At 48.6% G+C, this 16,329-nt stretch overlaps 1 protein-coding gene across 2 annotated transcripts in view; it reads left to right on the top strand.

The window, feature by feature from the left end:
- CEP152 (centrosomal protein 152) overlaps positions 1-16,329 on the top strand; it is a 725,831-nt gene that overhangs the window by 247,718 nt on the left and 461,784 nt on the right. For both annotated transcript variants that reach the window (XM_085644215.1, XM_085644214.1), the window contains exon 12: positions 13,555-13,712. In XM_085644215.1, coding sequence (XP_085500341.1) covers positions 13,555-13,712 — 158 coding nt within the window. The remainder of the gene's footprint in view (positions 1-13,554; positions 13,713-16,329) is intronic.

The raw sequence follows: 16,329 nt of genomic DNA, 5'->3' as shown, positions 1-16,329 counted from the left end.
AAGGGACAGGCTCAAATGTTATGTTGCATTTGTAAAGCACACTATCATCCGTGAGGGTATTCTGGTGCTGAGCCGGTGTGTGTGCTTAGCCCTGCCTATGGTAAGTTGATTAATTGTAAAGTCCAGTCTTTAGCTTCTTGTGGAATTCAAAAAGAGGAGAAGTCTCTAATGTGGAGTGGAAGATCGTTCCACGCTTCAGGAGCGATGTAAAGAGGAATTTCAATCTGGTTTTGTCTATGCATGCGATGTGTCTGTGTAGAAGCCATGCGGAGCGGACGTGTCTCGTGGTTGGTAGAAGGAGAGGTCACTTTTCAGGTAGATGTGGCCTAAGTTGTGCAGTGCCTTGAATGTGTGTGTGAGGAGCCTGAAATGAGCACATTTGTGTATTGGGAGCCAGTGGAGCTTCCCGAGGTGTGGTGAATTGAACACTTTTTCAAAGAGAACTTGGGTAAGTGACAATGCAGTTGGTTGTGAATACTTGGGAATGACCAACGGCATCAGAGAGGTAGTTAGTGGGACCAGCAAGGTCCTCAACAACAATTACCTTCAGAGAAGAAGCAGTCCTTCAGTAGTTCCAGGCATTTTATCCGTGTTGCAATAGATTCCTTATGGGATAGTCCTGATGCAAGAAATGAAGGATGTTGAAGATTGGGTTCTTCCTGGAGGGATTCCTCGGTCCACGAAGATGGTGAGGGGTTCCTGGTTGCAGGGTCTGTGTCCCACGAAGCCCTTTACAGTCTGATCGAAGTCCAGTCGCCATTGGACTACCAGTCACTCATTGTTGCCGTCACAGGCCTATCTTTCCTGGGTCGATAACTCACCTTCTGAAGGGCCCAGCAACTCTCCCACAGCACCCCCGGGTTCAGTAAACCTGGAAGCAACTCTGTGCGCCAGGTCTTAGTCCTTAGTGCTGCGTGGCGGTAGTGGTTTGAAGACTTTGGACTACCGACTTGCCCCAGTAGGCTTTTCCAGCTGTTGTGTCCCTGTGCTGCGAATAGGAGGCTAGTCGTCTGGTTCTTCGAGTTCTCTTGGCTTGACTGGGCTCTGAAGCCAGCTTCTCCCTGAGCAGTACACAGCAGGCCAAGTCCCTCTCTTTGCTAGCCACCAGGTGCAGCAGGTGCAGTCTTTCTTCACTGGTCCCTCAGTACAGCAGGGCAGTCCTTTTCCCAAGTCAGTCGAAATCTGACCTCTAGGAGCCTGGGGTGCCCTCCTTTTGCTCAGAAAGTTCCCTCTGGGCAGGATGCAGTTGGTAGCCTCCCTCCTGGTGACAACTTCCTGTGTAGTGTGCTGTCTGGTTATCTCAGGATGCACCATTCTGACCACTCCGAAGATGGCGAGACCCCTCTCTGTGTTCAGACCTCCCTAGCCTGCCCCCGGGGTGTGGCTACCTCAGGGCTACATGTACCCGCTCCCCCTGGTGTTACACATCTGCCCTTCAAAGAAGGCTTTACCTTTGAAACCTGCCCTTCAGGGCTAACACCCAAGTGGCTTCCTGCTGTAGGGAGGAGACACCTCCCTTGCCTGCAATCCCTCATTTTTCTCCTTCCTGAGGGGGGTTGGCATGTCTCTTCCCGCTAAAGCTGCACACTGCAACAAGTTACATTAATTTCGATGTGAATCAAGTTGGGCTTAAGGTAATGAGTTGCTTGAAACCTTGATACCTTGGAGTGCCTACTTTGGTTGCACCATTCAGTAGTTAGCACAGCTGAGAGGTCAGCGTTTATCCCTGTACCGGCCAGTTGTGCGACCAAGTCTTTCCACAGTAAAAATTGGGGGACACATAGTGGCCTTAAACAGGGCTGCATACTTGCATACTTGCCCCTGTCTTTTTAACCTTTGTATGGCTGACCTATCACTTATGAGATCATTTACATAATGTTAATGCACACTCTCCAATCCTTGCAGGCCAAAGTATACAATATTTGCATTATGCAGATGATACTATTTTATTAAGTCACACGCAAATAGGGCTGCAAAGATTGATAGTCATTTGATCAATATATATTAGTGAATGTTTTGAAAATAAATACTTTTTTTTAAATGATGGTAATAGGATCAACTAAATCAGATAAGACATTCTGGAAAATGAATGGACTATCTATCTATTGAAGCAGTAAAGCGGTATACATATCTAGGAGTTACGCTTGATGATGGAATGACTCTTAAACAACATTTTGATAACTTGAAGGCTAAAGCAACTTCATTGGCTTTTGCTTTTAGATTATTGCGAGATAAAATATTATGCCCAAGTTACAAGTATTTACCGAAGGTAATGAACGCAAAACTCATTCCCTTGCTCACATATGGGTCAATTTTTCAGGGCAAAGATAGGCAACTTTTGGACAAATTACAAATAAAAGTTGTTAAATCAATTTTTAGGATCCCAAATACATCGGACATGCTACTGTTAGATTGGAGTTTGGTTTATCAAACCAAACGTTGGTGAGGCGAACTGCGCTTTTTAAAATGTTTATTTTCATTCTATTTATCTAGTCCCTTGCATATATGTGCTGGCAAGAAATAAATAAGAAAGTGTAAAGCAGCCCATGTAGATTATATTTAATGGAAAGTTTGAATATTTTCAAGCTCCCATCTTTTGATTAATCACGAATCACAGTAAAAACTGTAGTTTTGCATGTTTTACTGTCAGGACATGCATAGTACATGTCCTACCCGTGCCATTCTTCACCCTGCCTTTAAGTCTCTGTAGGCCTGCTAGGTGACTTACACATATGCCATGGGGAAGTGGTGGCTTTGCCATTGCTTTCAATGGCAAACTTGAGTTAGCAGTGCATGACTGCTCTACCAGTCTGCATTAATGGACTGGGAGACTTGTTTTACCTGGAGGGCCTCCAGGGTGGCACAATCAGTGCTGTAGGACCTAGGGTGCCCTCCTAACTTAACTTGCCCTGGGTACCAGGGTACCATGTACCATGGACATACAGATAGGTTAGCAATTTTCAATTGGGTACGGCCAATTTAACATACACTTCAGGGTCGGGGCACTGGCGCTGAGGTCTGTTTAGCAGGTCTCGTTGCACTCCGAGTTGAAAAATCGGCAGCATCAGTAGAACAACTTGGGGGTGACCATTCAAAAATGTGCATTTTCTTACAATTACCATCTTGATGCTAGCTTGAGAGCAGATGTCCGATTGTCCAGACAGTCCTTCACATTCTTACCCTGATGGCTGGTCGTTCACCTGTATTGTACTCGCCGCTATCCAGACATAAGAGAAAACATGTTTCTTGTAGTAATTCCTATAGTTTTGGCCCATAGGCTTTGTTTAAGCAACTGTAACTGTGATTTTCCCTAGCACAGGTACTGGCCCTATGGACAGCTTTCTGTATAATACCCCCTACAAGATTTTGAGAGTCTGTATGTAGATTAGACCTTTTGCTCAGGCATGGTTTTTACAGTGCATCTGCAGGCCTCTTGGTATTGCCACACCTAGCGTGCTCAAGAAAGTGGGAGGAACTTTGTATCTTTGTCAGGTTGGGAGAGTGCATTATTGAATGTGCCTCGGTTAAAGCTTGGATGATTGAAAGGTCTGCAGGTGTATGATTGGTTTGGAGCCTGTGGGGAATGTCTGTGTATCTAAGAAGTGAAAGGATGGGGACAGGGAGAGGGAGGGCTCAAGAGTCAATAGTTATAGAATATGTCTGAGCCACCTGTAAGAAAATTCTCCCTGACCATCCAAGTTCTTGAGATTTTTTCTAAAAGCAGAGAACAGAGATAGTCAGATGACGACTTCTTATTCAGTGGACGAGATGAGACGCAGGTCCCCACTTCATGATCCTGGAGTTGCATGTTGACACAATCTTAGCTCTCAGCGTAGCACTAGGCACATGCTGTCCCTATATTCTTTTAATCTGTATAGGGCTCGGAAAATCCACTCGCCCGCTTGCACATTTATTCAGGACGAGCTATTTTTAGGCCCATCTCACCCTTTCTGACGTGTAGGAAGACACACTCACTTTTGACCTCTGTCTCTGAAAGCAGGGCAAATGTGACAGGATAACAAGATTTAAAGGCATTTTTATTGCTCACAAAGTGAATGAGCAATAAAGATGCCTTTAAATCTTGTTATCTTGTATATTTGCTTAGAGCTCAAGTACTTTACAGTTAGGTTGAGGAGATTTTTCAAGGTACTGGACCTGCAGGACTATTAACATTTTTAAGATTGTTCGAGCCCTGCTGTAGGGGTGCAAGTCTTTATGTGAGTCTTTATGCGGGGGACTATGTGCTCTACATATGTTGAGTCCCTCGGCCTGCTCACCTGGCGGAAATTTAGTAATGTGTGATTTCTTAGTAGTGTATTTGACTTGCTGCACCACATGCAAGAACGAACATACCCTTTCTGCACGCTGTAGGAAGCTGTCTCTTTATATAGTGGTAAAAAAAAAGTACACTGTGTAAAGAGTCCAGGAAAACCTCAATTAGTTTACAGAGGCATAAATAACCCAAATGCTCTCTTTTATGGTAGTGTGGGTAAGCAGTTAAGTTTATCAGAGGGTCGTGCTAAGCATTTATTAAAGCAAAAGACACAATATTGAAGTCACAGAGGCAATAAATTAGACAAATACTCAAGAATAAATCCAAGACCAATTTAGAAAAATAAGTCCTATTTTTATATAAATCTTTGATACCAAAACCTTTGTTATCAAGTAAGTACTGTTTTTTTTTTAAATATTGATTTTTTTCAGGTAAGTAAAACAGTTATTTAAATGCGCCTTTACGTACAATGCTTTCCTATGGGAGAGAAGGAATAGATTTTATATAGGTATTTAGAGTCCGCTTCTGTGATCTCATCCGGATCATAAGGTCGTACGGGGCCAAGGTCCCCACAATACCACCAGCAGTTATTCGTAACCTGCCTTGAGGCGTCCGGCTGCAGAGGTGCTGATCGGGTTGGTTGCTGTACTCGCTAAGCCGTTAAAGAGAAGGGGGGGCCACCTAGAAACAGGCTTCAGAGGGGGACTTGGAGACAAGTCTGAGAGCTCCCAAAGGGGGCTCGGATCACAAGGGTCCTGGGGATAAGGAGGCACAGGTGGTTTGGTGGTACCCAGGCTAGGGCGCTCAGGTGCAGAGTGAAGAGGTCGGCTGGGGTCTGTGCGTAGTGGAGCCTTGTGGTCCTCAGTCTCGCCGGTTGAGGGTGAAAAAATCAGGACTGCTGGGCCACTCTGGAATTGGTTCTCTGCAGTGCGGATGTCCCTCAACGGCTGCTCGGTCTTTGTGCAGTGGGAGTCAAGAATGGACCCTCATGGGCTATGCTTGTTGCAAGTGGTCCGGTATTGGGCCTGTGTGGCTCTGGTTCTGCTGTCGTCTCACTTGGTGGAGGGACAGATCTGACCTTCAGGAGCATGGGGTCCTCTTTCTGGGAGGCCACGGCATCTAGGTGGCTGGAGAGCGGAAACTTGATTGACTGGACTTTGTGTTTTGGTGCCTGAGGACTGCAGGGGAGTAGCTCCTCTACTCCAAGGGAGATTTGCTGGCAATTTGTGAAAGGGCTGGCAGTCTCCCGTCGTTCTTGGAAGCTGGCCAGCTGCAGGATGAGTCGCTGGTCAGGATTGTCGAGACTTTGTGCAGGCAGGCAGGGTTTGTTGCCAAAAGTACACAGCAGTCTTCCATTCTCACTTCTCTCACAGCTCTTCTTTGTCCTCTCTTCTTGATCCTTCAACTCTAAATTCCTGGTGTCAGGGGTGCCACCTAAATACTCAATTTAGGGGCTACTTACCTTTAGGGTGTCTACACCCTCTAAATGACCACTTCCTGTGGGAAGTGGGCTTATCCCTAACCCAGAGAGCCCAAAACAGAGCCTAAAACAAAGATGGTGAAACTTGAAAAGTCCTGTCCACTAGGGCTAGCCCTCCTTGGGGGTGGTACTAGCCTGAGAGTTGTCCCGCCTGTCCTGCTGCCAAATGGGCCCAGGGCAGGGGGTGGCATTTCCCCTGTCTGGGGAAGCTTTGGGTTGCATATCACAGGTGGTGCCTTGATACGCTGATCACTTAGCCATCCTGCTTGGAGGAGGTGATAACACCTCTGGCTGGAGCAGGCATTGTTTCTGCCCTCAGAGAGTGCCGGCCCTCACATGCAGGGGGTAGAAACATGTCTGTGGTGGCATGCTGGTCTATACCAGTTATCCAGCTCACTAGTAGTTGGTATGTTTTGTGGGGGCACCTCTCAAGTGCCTCCTGGGTGCATGTATAAATAAAACCATCATTGGAATCAGTGTGGGTTTAATAATATGAGATGTTTCATACCAAACATCTCTAGTTTTATTGAAACCATAATGTAGCTGTGGAATTCGTAAACATCAGTGTCAGGGATACTCAAAGTAAAGCCCGGGGTCTACTTGTGGGCCCGATTGACCTTTAGCTGTGTCACCCCTTGCTGAACAGCAGCACTGTGCCTCTGTTTACTTGGCTGTGCACTGAAATTCGGAAAGAGGTTGAACGAGTAGGCAAGTGTTTATTTATACGTTAAGTGAAGTAAAGGAAAACAGGCAAATAAGGTGTCCTTCACCACTTACCTTTAGAAACCGTTTTGGTCTTCATGGACCAGCAGTGGGACAGCAGTGATCAACCTATTCGCCAACAATTTCTCAAGGACTTTATAGTCGACATTCAACATTGACAATGGGAGATAGGAGGCCATTTGGAGGGGGTCGCGTCCTGGTTTTGGCAGGATCACTAGTGTCGCCTCTCGTAAAGTGGGTGGCAACGCACCCGTTTCGTAGGCTTCAGTGTACACCTTGGCTAGCTTAGGTGCTAGTTATGCGGTAAAGGTGGAGTAGAATTCTGATGGTCACCCATCAGTCCCCGGCGTCTTACCTGTTGCTAGCTGTCCAATTGCGTCCGTGATCTCATCAAGCACGATGGGATCCTCTAAGGCGTCATAGTGTGTTGGTATAATCTGTGGGAGTTGTATCCCCCGAGGAAGTCCGGAATAATAGTGGGGTCCTGTATTGCCGGGGCCCTGTACAACGGCGTATAGTATTTGTAAAATGGTTGATCAATGGCCTCCTGTGTGTTCACTAGAGTCCCAGTAGATGTGTATCTGGCAGTGACAGGAGGTTGAGTAGTGTCTGTCCAAAATAGCCACGCAAGCAGTCTGCCCGCTTTATCACCCTCCCTGTGTCTGCGTCTAGGTAAGTCTTGTAATATAACTTGCAAAGGTCATCCATCGTGCTTTTATAAGCCAAGCGGGCCTGGGCTAGAGAGGGGCCAATCTGGGGGTCGGTGGAGATGGGTGCGGAGTGCGTCGACCAGTGTTTTCTGGGCATCGTATGTGGTCTTGATGGCGTGCCCTCAGAGGAAAGCCTTAAAGGCATCCCATTCCACTCCTGCTGATGAGGCCTTTCCCTCATTAATCGAGAAATAGGATTAAATGGAGGGAGGCCCAGTAGGACGAGTCGGCGAGCGCGGCACTTGGCAGACGCCAGGTCGAGATCTCTGGGTGCTTTACGCCCCAGGACATGCAGCGGGGCGTGATCGGAGAGAGCATGTGCCAAATAATTGGCGTGTAATACACTGTGAAGGGCGTTGTCTGAGCAGGATATCATATCAATCCGTGTATATGAGTTGTGTAGTGTCGTATAGTGTGAATAAGTGCTCACCATATGTTGTGCAAGTTTAATAGATTATGCCTCCAGAAGGGGAAGGTGGGAGTGGTCCATGTCAAGGTCCCCCACACCATTAAAATCACCACGCCAATACATGGGGGCCATGGGGTCGATGAGTAAGGATGGTGTGAGCGTTTGGAAGAATGTGTACTGACCCGAGTTCGGGGCATAGAGTAAAACCAATGCTATGGGGGACCCATTCAGGAGGCCCTCCCTGGTGACGAAACGGCCCTGTGTGTCCACTCTGAATTGTGTGATTTGCAGTGGAGTTCTCAGTTCACCCATATAGGTGCTCCCCGGGCATTTCCAGAATACGTCGTGCCAAGGACTGTGCCCCTCCAGCGTTTACGGAGCGATGTATGTGTTTGTGTGGTGAGATGAGTCTCCAGCAATAGTGCAAACGTGATCCCGTGGCTGTGTAAGTATTGATATACTTTGTATCGCTTAGCATATCCCGCCAGTCCTCTTACATTCCCGGTCAGTAGGGAATAGTTCCCAGTCGCCATCTATTTGGTTTGAGTGTGAAAACGTGGTGTGTTGCAGACCACTGGTTGATAGTCTCCACCCTCTCTCCCCCGTATACCCCTGCCCCTGTGTGATGAGGACCAGGCATGGCAAAACCATAAGTTCCACTGCGTGCAAGCATACCGGGAGATGAACACCATATACAAAAATTCCCAACATCCCACCCCAGGCCTGTTTGCCAACGGGCAATAGGCCATTCGCAATAAAACGCATATCAAGAAAATCACTAAATATAACATAGAACAAAATAGGAACAAATAATTTGCTGTATTAGCTACTTATCGCTCGTTGGAGAGGGTGCAGCAGTGTAGTAGAACAGTGTCCTCGCTGCCTCCCATGAATCAGCCTGTCGCCCAGCAAGCATGTGTAGGCCGTCTGGTCGCTGTAATGAAAGTTATCACAAAGTCTGCAAATGTCAGCCCAGTGCGTTTGCAGTTCTGGGGTTAGGGCCGGTCCGTCTCCAGATAACGCCTCAAGTGGTGAGGCCGTGATGAGCAGTGTCTGGTCCATATGTATATCGGAGTCCGAGTCCTGTCTAGGAGAGGAAGCAAGGGATCCCATGTGTTCCGCTGTCTTGATGGCTTGTGCCCGTTCCTGGGCCACTTGTGCTTTCGTTGGGCGACGCTGCCGGCCTTTGCCACGGCCATTACGTGGCCCGACCAATGTCCAGGAGTGAGAGGGGTCAGACAATAGTGTGGGGGGCTCATGCGCCAGGCCCTGTTGGTCGATCCAGGCCCATGCCTCCTCAGGCGTAGTACAGAAGATTGTGCCCTCTTTGTGTCGGATGCGAAGTCGTGCCGGGTATTGGAGGGAGTATTGGACTTCGTGGTCCCTCAAGCATTTCTTGACCTCCAGGTACCATGAACGGTGGCGTTGCACAGCCAGTGTGTAATCTGGGTAGATGTGAACCGTGGCGTTGTCAACTTGCCAATGGCCGCTGGTGTGGGTGACTTGCAGTACATGGTCCCTATCACGGTAGTTAAAAAATCTTGCTACCACTGGTCTGGGGAAGGTGCCCGGGCAAGGGGTCCCCCCCGGTACTCTATGCGCTCGCTCGATGGAGAAGACTTTCGACATCTGACCCTGTAGGACGTCCTGGCCGAACCAGTCCTCGAGTTAGAGTTCCATATTGGGGCCCTACGCCCTCTCAGGAAGGCACATGATGGGTACGTTGTTCCGAAGTAAGCACCCTTCCTGGTCCTCTACTCGTGCCCTCAGGAAGACCACCTCTTGCTGGAGGGATTGCAATTGGGTAGCCATCGCTGTTACAGTGGGTCGTAGCAAGTGTAGACTTGGATTCTTCTACTCGTCCCTTCAGTCTCGCGCAGATACCCCATATCGATGTTGAGAGAGTCAATCTTCGTCCCCAGGGTAGTTTTGATGTCTAGTATCGCCACCAGCAGCTCGTCGAATCGGTGCGGATGATCTCTGCAATGTCCCTGAGCTGGGTGCCCGAGTGATTCGCACTCCCAGCAACCGGGAGGGCGTGTCTCTACTTCCAAGGGTGGTGGCTGGGACTTCTCCGCTCGGGGTTTGCCAATTGCGCCGTCTGCAGAGGGACGGTGGGCTGAAGGCTGATCTATGCTACTCCCAGGGGATCTGGAGCTGCCAAAGTTCCTGAGACAGTGTACCTGTGGGCTGGATCAGGCACACATGCCCTATCTGACCTGAGGTGCCTCGCAACACAGGCCATTCCGATAGCCGCTGTCGTATCAGGAAAGGATATCCGGCAGTGGGCTCAGACTGTAAGGTTCTGTGGAGTGGGAGCGTGTAGGCCTTTCCCACCGGCTCCCCGGTCTCGCCTCACGCTGTCTGCATACGTGGCGCAGGATGTCTAAGTGTTGGGAGCCCCCGTGTCCACCAGTGGGGTGCAAGTAGTCTGCGTGTCTCATGGGGGCGCGCAGCCCTCACAGGTTGCAATGATTTTTGTTAATGAAGCAATAAAGAACGTATTATTATTATAAGAATGAGGCATTTATTGAAAGTGCTATTTAAAAAAAATTAACTTGAAAACATTTATGCCTTCCCCTGCCCTGACAACAATGCCAATAACAAATCAAGACGCAAGGCAGTTATCGTGTGCACCCTCTGGGTGGCCTAATTTGTTAGTATGAATCGAACATTATTCTTTATCAAATCCAGCATAGTGAAGGTTTTTTACAGCATAAATCTCTATTCATGTATTTCAAAGAGCTCTCATACGTGATAATGAGGAAAAAGGGGCAAAGTGAAATAAAAATCACACAGTTTGGTCAACTGAGGAAGCTGAGATTGATACCAGGTTTTCTGATTTCACATTGTCTATTTCAGCCACTAGATGGGTATCTTACTTCCCTTTCACGTTTTACATCACAAGTTAATGCTTTGTCTTAAATTTTTGACGCATGAGTTTAGAGCGTGGGCGGCTTCTTTAAGGCTTGGTTGGTTTTTGGCTGGAGGATCCAAGAGAACCTTGAGATGTTCCAGACCCCTGCTTTTAGCTTGAGCTTGGCTCGACCTCAGTGGCGGCTCCTTTGCTATGGCGGAGAAGCGTTGCCTCACAGCTTTCGTGCAGTGCGAGAAGCAAAGGCTTAAAATGGTAATAACTTTCAGTTATTACCATTTTATGTTTACTTTGCGGGCTGGCATGTGGGTAAGCAGGGCTGCTCAGTTTGCGAAGCAGGGCAGGAGTGGTTTTCCCAATCCTGAGTGTGCAATGACTGTTTGGTCGGCCCTATTGGGCCGCCAAAACCAGCCATACGCACTTTCCCCTTCTCCATGCAGGCTGCATTACAGCCTGCATGGAGAAAATGCCCACCCCTCCAGCCCCTGTCTGAGTGCCGTGTCATAGCGCCCAGACAAATCACAAAGCTGCATTGCATTGTAGTGATTGGCTTAGGGGAAGAAGCCTGGCTGCCTGCTACATGTTCCTGTTGGAGGCAGGAGAGCTGGAGCAGAGAAGACGAGGGACTCGGCCTCAAGGTTAGTTTATTTATTTATGTGTTTATTTATTTCTATATTTAATTATTTATTATAACCCCGCGCCCGCTCGACCTCACCCCTGAGCCATGCCGGAAGCAACTGCTCGACCTGTCTGCGACTCGCCAGCTGTATCATATAATGACAATGAAGGGGGCAAAGGCATAAGAAAGATACAATTTGTCCTTCAAAATAACTTCCAGGCACTCTGTCTGCACCATGTACATGCTTTACTTCTCCTTCGCCCACCCCTCGTCCTCCCCGACCCTATCCTACTGACATCAGTGCAGCCTTTTGTTATGCCATAGAGTTAGACCGTACTTGCGGTCCCTAGAATTATGCAGCAGGGTTGACTAACTTATGATGCAAGAAAAGGCAAGTTATTTGACCTAACGCGGTACACTTTCTGATAATATTACTAATAATGTTGTCATGTTTTTTAACATATTGACTTGGGCAAAGGTTTCTCCTCATTCGTACCTTTTTAACATCCAAGTACATTAATAAGCAACTTTAAGATGATAGCCATCCTATTTGCATAGGGCCTTCACTGCGTGGCAACACTGTTGCCACACTTTATGTAACTTTTTTTAAATTTCTTTTAAATTTATTATTAAAGACCTTTATTCACTTTATGTAACTTTTGATTTGTTTGCGCTAGAAACAATTTTTGGGTTACAATCTGCAGATTATATAGCAGATGATGACTTCTGTGCAGGCGCGGTGCGTCCATTGGGGCGTTACCCCCCCCCACCCCCCCCCGCCCGCGCCCGCAGCTCTCGGTGTCTCTGAACTTAGTTTACTTAAGTTCAGAGACGCCGAAGGTGGGGAGGACTGACAATGCATGTCAGTCAGCATGACGTCGGACCGTGGGCGGTCCGGCGTCATGTTGACTGACATGCATTGTCAGACAAGCCAGGGAAAGGCAGCACAAGTGCGCATGAGTGGGCATGGAGAGTAATTTTTAGCCCGTGCCCAGTCATGCGTACTTGTGTTTTTACCGCCTTGCGCATGCCCATTAGGAGCCCCTCGTTCTCCTAATGGGCAGGCGGCGGGCGTAGTGTAAGCTGTGCCCTCAGCCAATCCTGGCGCTGCAACAGCGCCAGGATTGGCTGAGGGGTTGCCACTCCAGTGCTGACGTGGTGTTCCGGTTTGAAGGGGGCAGAGGCGCCAACGCGGACCAGGAGCAGAGGCGGTCAGTTAAGTTTTTGTTTTTATTTTAATTCAGTTCTCCCGCTGCTGGTGTTTAGGGTGAGGTGGTAGAGTTGGGGTGGTGTTTAGGGTTAGGTGGTAGAGTTGGGGTGGTGTTTAGGGTTGAAATTTGCTAGGGTTCCCGGAGTCTAGGGCTCAGGGCCCGATTCAGGTTCGTGCATAATGGTGTTGGGAAGGTTTTAGGGTGGTTTTGCAAAATTCCATCCAGATTTGGCTGATTTTGGGGTGTTTTTGTGGGTTTGCGGGGGGCTTGTGTTTGGGTGAAAAGTCATACCCTTTCCAGTGGATGGATTTGTGTAATTCTTGCTGAGATTCTTGGGAATGGCTGGAACTAGTGTCCCAGTGAGTTTGAAGATGATCGAAGTAGTGGAAGTCCGAAAAAAGAGCATTTTTTGTGAAGGCCCGGATTGCAATGTTATCCAATGGGCGGTGTTGGGGTGCGTGGAGAAGTGGTTTTTAGGGGGTTCCAGTGGATCGACAGGAACGGGGCTGATGTGAGTGGCAGGGATGTGGAATTGATGGGTGTGCAGGAAGTTTGGGAGGAATCGATCGATGGGAAGGGTGTTTTTTGGCAAAGTCGAGGGAAGGGAAAGAGCTGCCATAGGAGCCCATGTTAAACGTGAGTTTTGCACGTTTCCTCCAGTACTTTTACGCCCGCCATTTTCAAATGTCACCAGCTGCCCCTGCTTCTGTGGCAAATGCGTCATAGCCATAATGATGCTGAAAGCTCCGCAGCCGCAGAATTTATTAATTCCAGTGGCCGTTACATGCTTTCGGTCTCCTTTTGAAATGTTTGCGAATATCCATGATCTACATATTAGATTTAACATCGATTATAAAACCATGAGGTTGATAGTCCGAAAAGAGGGAATTATAATTAATGTGGCTAAAAAGAGATGAGGGTGTGGCAAACAAGTGATTTAAATGAGCAGGGACTCAGCCGAGTAAAAGTTCCGAGGCCACCGAATCTTTTCATAGTTTAAAATTGAAAGGTGCAATTTCCTGTTTTGCCACACGATGGTGCTTGGTTCCTTTATTCTCTTAATGGAAACCGGTTAGAAGATGCGAGTATGCATGTGTTTGAAAAATCCAGGCACTCGTTGATACCGTTGAACATTGTCTTTTCATTTAAGGTGAACGTTGTGTTTAATGCCCTATTCTTTTTAATTCGCTGTAATAACATTGATGTCCAGTACACGGCAGAGTGCAAACTTGAATTGTGTTGTTTTACTTGTAGGAGGAGCTAACTGAACTGAAGGAGCAAGTTGCGTTCTATGAATCCGCTGCAAAGTTGGGGGTGTACATCAATGGCACATGCGCAGAAGCGCAGCTCTCGGAATCGTATGTGGATTTAGGCATTCAAAACGTCAACTGGAAAAAATCAAGAGTACACAGGTATTTCGATTTAGCCTTGTGTCATACTTTATTCTTCACAATGCTGTGTGCTTATCGCCGTTTCAGGGTAACACACTCTGCAGAAATAGCTCAAAATGGCAGGTAATGGTTGGCCTTCAGGATCAATAACCTGTGTCTGAGCAACATGTCCATCAGGTGAGGTGAATGACTCCTAGGGTGTGCCCTGGGCCACATTCGCCCAAGTCTTGGAATGGAGGATGATTTTAAAATGCAGGCGGGCTTGTTCATTCGGAGCTGCCTTACTTGTGCTGGGTTTACCTCCGGTTTCAGAACTTATTTCATGGGCGTGTGACCTAGGTGTCGTCAGTGTGAGAACTGTTTCCATAGCTTAGATCCCATCCTTTGGCGGAGAATTGTTGTCAATAATTCACTGAGCCGGACTAGAGGATGTCTTATTGTGTGATTGAAAGCCATTTAGTGTTTATCCTTAGTGGGGTTTTGGGTTGTCTCCTAAGACGTTATTAACCCCTTCCCCGCTCATGACGGAACCACTCCCTCATGAGCCACAGTTGTGCTGTGCTCATGACGGAGTGGTTCCGTCATGCTGCGGCCGTTGGCCGCCGCTCCGCCCACGCGGCGATAATTCCCCGCCCGTGCGGGCGATTAGCGCAGTGGGCAGAGATGTGACGGAACCACTCCGTCATGAGCACAGCTCAACCGTGGCTCGTGACGGAGCGGTTCCGTCACGAGCACAGCGCCACCGCGCTGCCCCCAAACCCTTCCCAGCGCCGCGGCGGAATTCCTGCCGCGGCGAAGGGGTTAAAAGAACTCAGAGCTGTCCCTGTGTGTAATTACGTTGTTAACTACTAAGACAAACACCAGTCCTATGAATAACCCCTGTCTCATTTACGTCACCTGTTTGCTCAATCATCTTGTTTTTCTCTTTCCTTCTGTCCTGCATGCTTATCATGTCTGTCTCACTCGTCTGTTAAGCCTCAGTGTAGGTTGTACAGCGATGGTTTAACCTTCTTTATACCTACTCTTTGAATAATATTTGTCGGACAAATTCTGAAGATAGACTTCCCGACAAGCCCACAGACCTGATGGAATACCTTCACTTCAAGATACTGGCCAGCCCTACCTCCACCCTCTGAGGAACCCTCATCTACCGACCCTCTGGACCCCGCGGACTTTTCGCCAACTCCATCACGGACATCATTTTCCCGCATGCCATCGCGTCCGCCAACTACACCCTACTAGGAGACCTCAACTTCCACCTTGACAACCAACTGGACCCCAGCACGACATCCCTCCTAGACAAACTCCACAACATTGGACTCCGCCAGATCGTGACCAAACCCACGCACTCAGCAGGACACACCCTCGACCCCACTCTTCACAACAGGAAACTCCATCACGTTCAGCCACACCACCGAACTCCCATGGACTGACCATCGATGCGTCCACTTCACCTTCAGAACATCCACAGACACCAGCACCTGCTCCTAAGAAGAAACTGGATCAGAATCATCGGCGACCAGCTAACCTCATCACTCAGCAACTCCACCCCAACCATTGCGGAAAAAGACGACGCCAACGCCGCAGCCCGAACCATGTACAGATGGATCTCTGACAGCGCCAACACCATAGCCCCCCTCAAGAAAAACAACAACACCCACGCCAAGAAAGCTAGATGGTTCACCACCGAACTTCGAGAGTCCAGACGCACTTGCCGCCGCCTCGAAAAGGCCTGGAGGAACACCAAATCCACAGAAGCCCACAACAACTTCAGAGCCACCGCCAACGCCCACCACCAACTCATCAGAAAAACGAGGAAAAAAGCGATTGAAGACAGAATCTCCACTCATGCACACAACAGCAAAGAACTCTTCAACATCATCAAGGATTTCGCCCAACCCAGCGGCGAGTCCACCGACATCCTTCCCTCACAAGACCTCTGCGACAAACTCAGCACATTTTTCCACCACAAAATCAAGAGCATCTACGACAACTTCGATGAAGAAAACCAACACACTGAACCCTCAACAACCACCCACGACACCCTGAAGCCAACGATCGACAACTGGACAGCCCTCACCACCGAAGACACACTGAAGACGAAGTCAATCCATGCCGGGGCTCCCACGGACACCTGCCCCCACCACCAACAGAGCCGCCAACACCATCGCACCCATGCTCTGCCACACCATCAACCGCTCCCTGGCAACCACCTCGTTCCCTGATGACTGGAAACATGCTGAGATCAACCCCCTCCTGAAGAAACCCTCAGCGGACCCCACCGACTTAAAAAACTACAGACCCATCTCCCTGCTCCCGTTCCCATCAAAAGTCATCGAGAAAGCCATCAACAGCCAACTCGCCACATTCATCGAAGAGCACAACCTCCTTGATTTCACCCAGTCCGGCTTCAGAAAAAAACCACAGTACGGAAACCGCCCTCCTTGCCGCAACAGACTACATTCGTACCTTACTGGACAAAGGAGAAACAGCAACCCTCATTCTCCTCGACCTTACATTTACATTTTAATACACAAACTCCATGACGCAGGGATCCAAGACAAGGCCCTCGACTGGATCCGCTCCTTCCTCTCCGGCAGAACGCAGCGGGTCAGACTCCCCCCTTTCCTCTCGGACC

The sequence above is a fragment of the Triturus cristatus genome, chromosome 3_1, assembly GCF_964204655.1.
Source record: "Triturus cristatus chromosome 3_1, aTriCri1.1, whole genome shotgun sequence".
Taxonomy (NCBI): domain Eukaryota; kingdom Metazoa; phylum Chordata; class Amphibia; order Caudata; family Salamandridae; genus Triturus; species Triturus cristatus.
The sequence above is the reverse complement of the archived record's forward strand: the minus strand, read 5'-3'. Positions and strand labels throughout refer to the sequence as shown.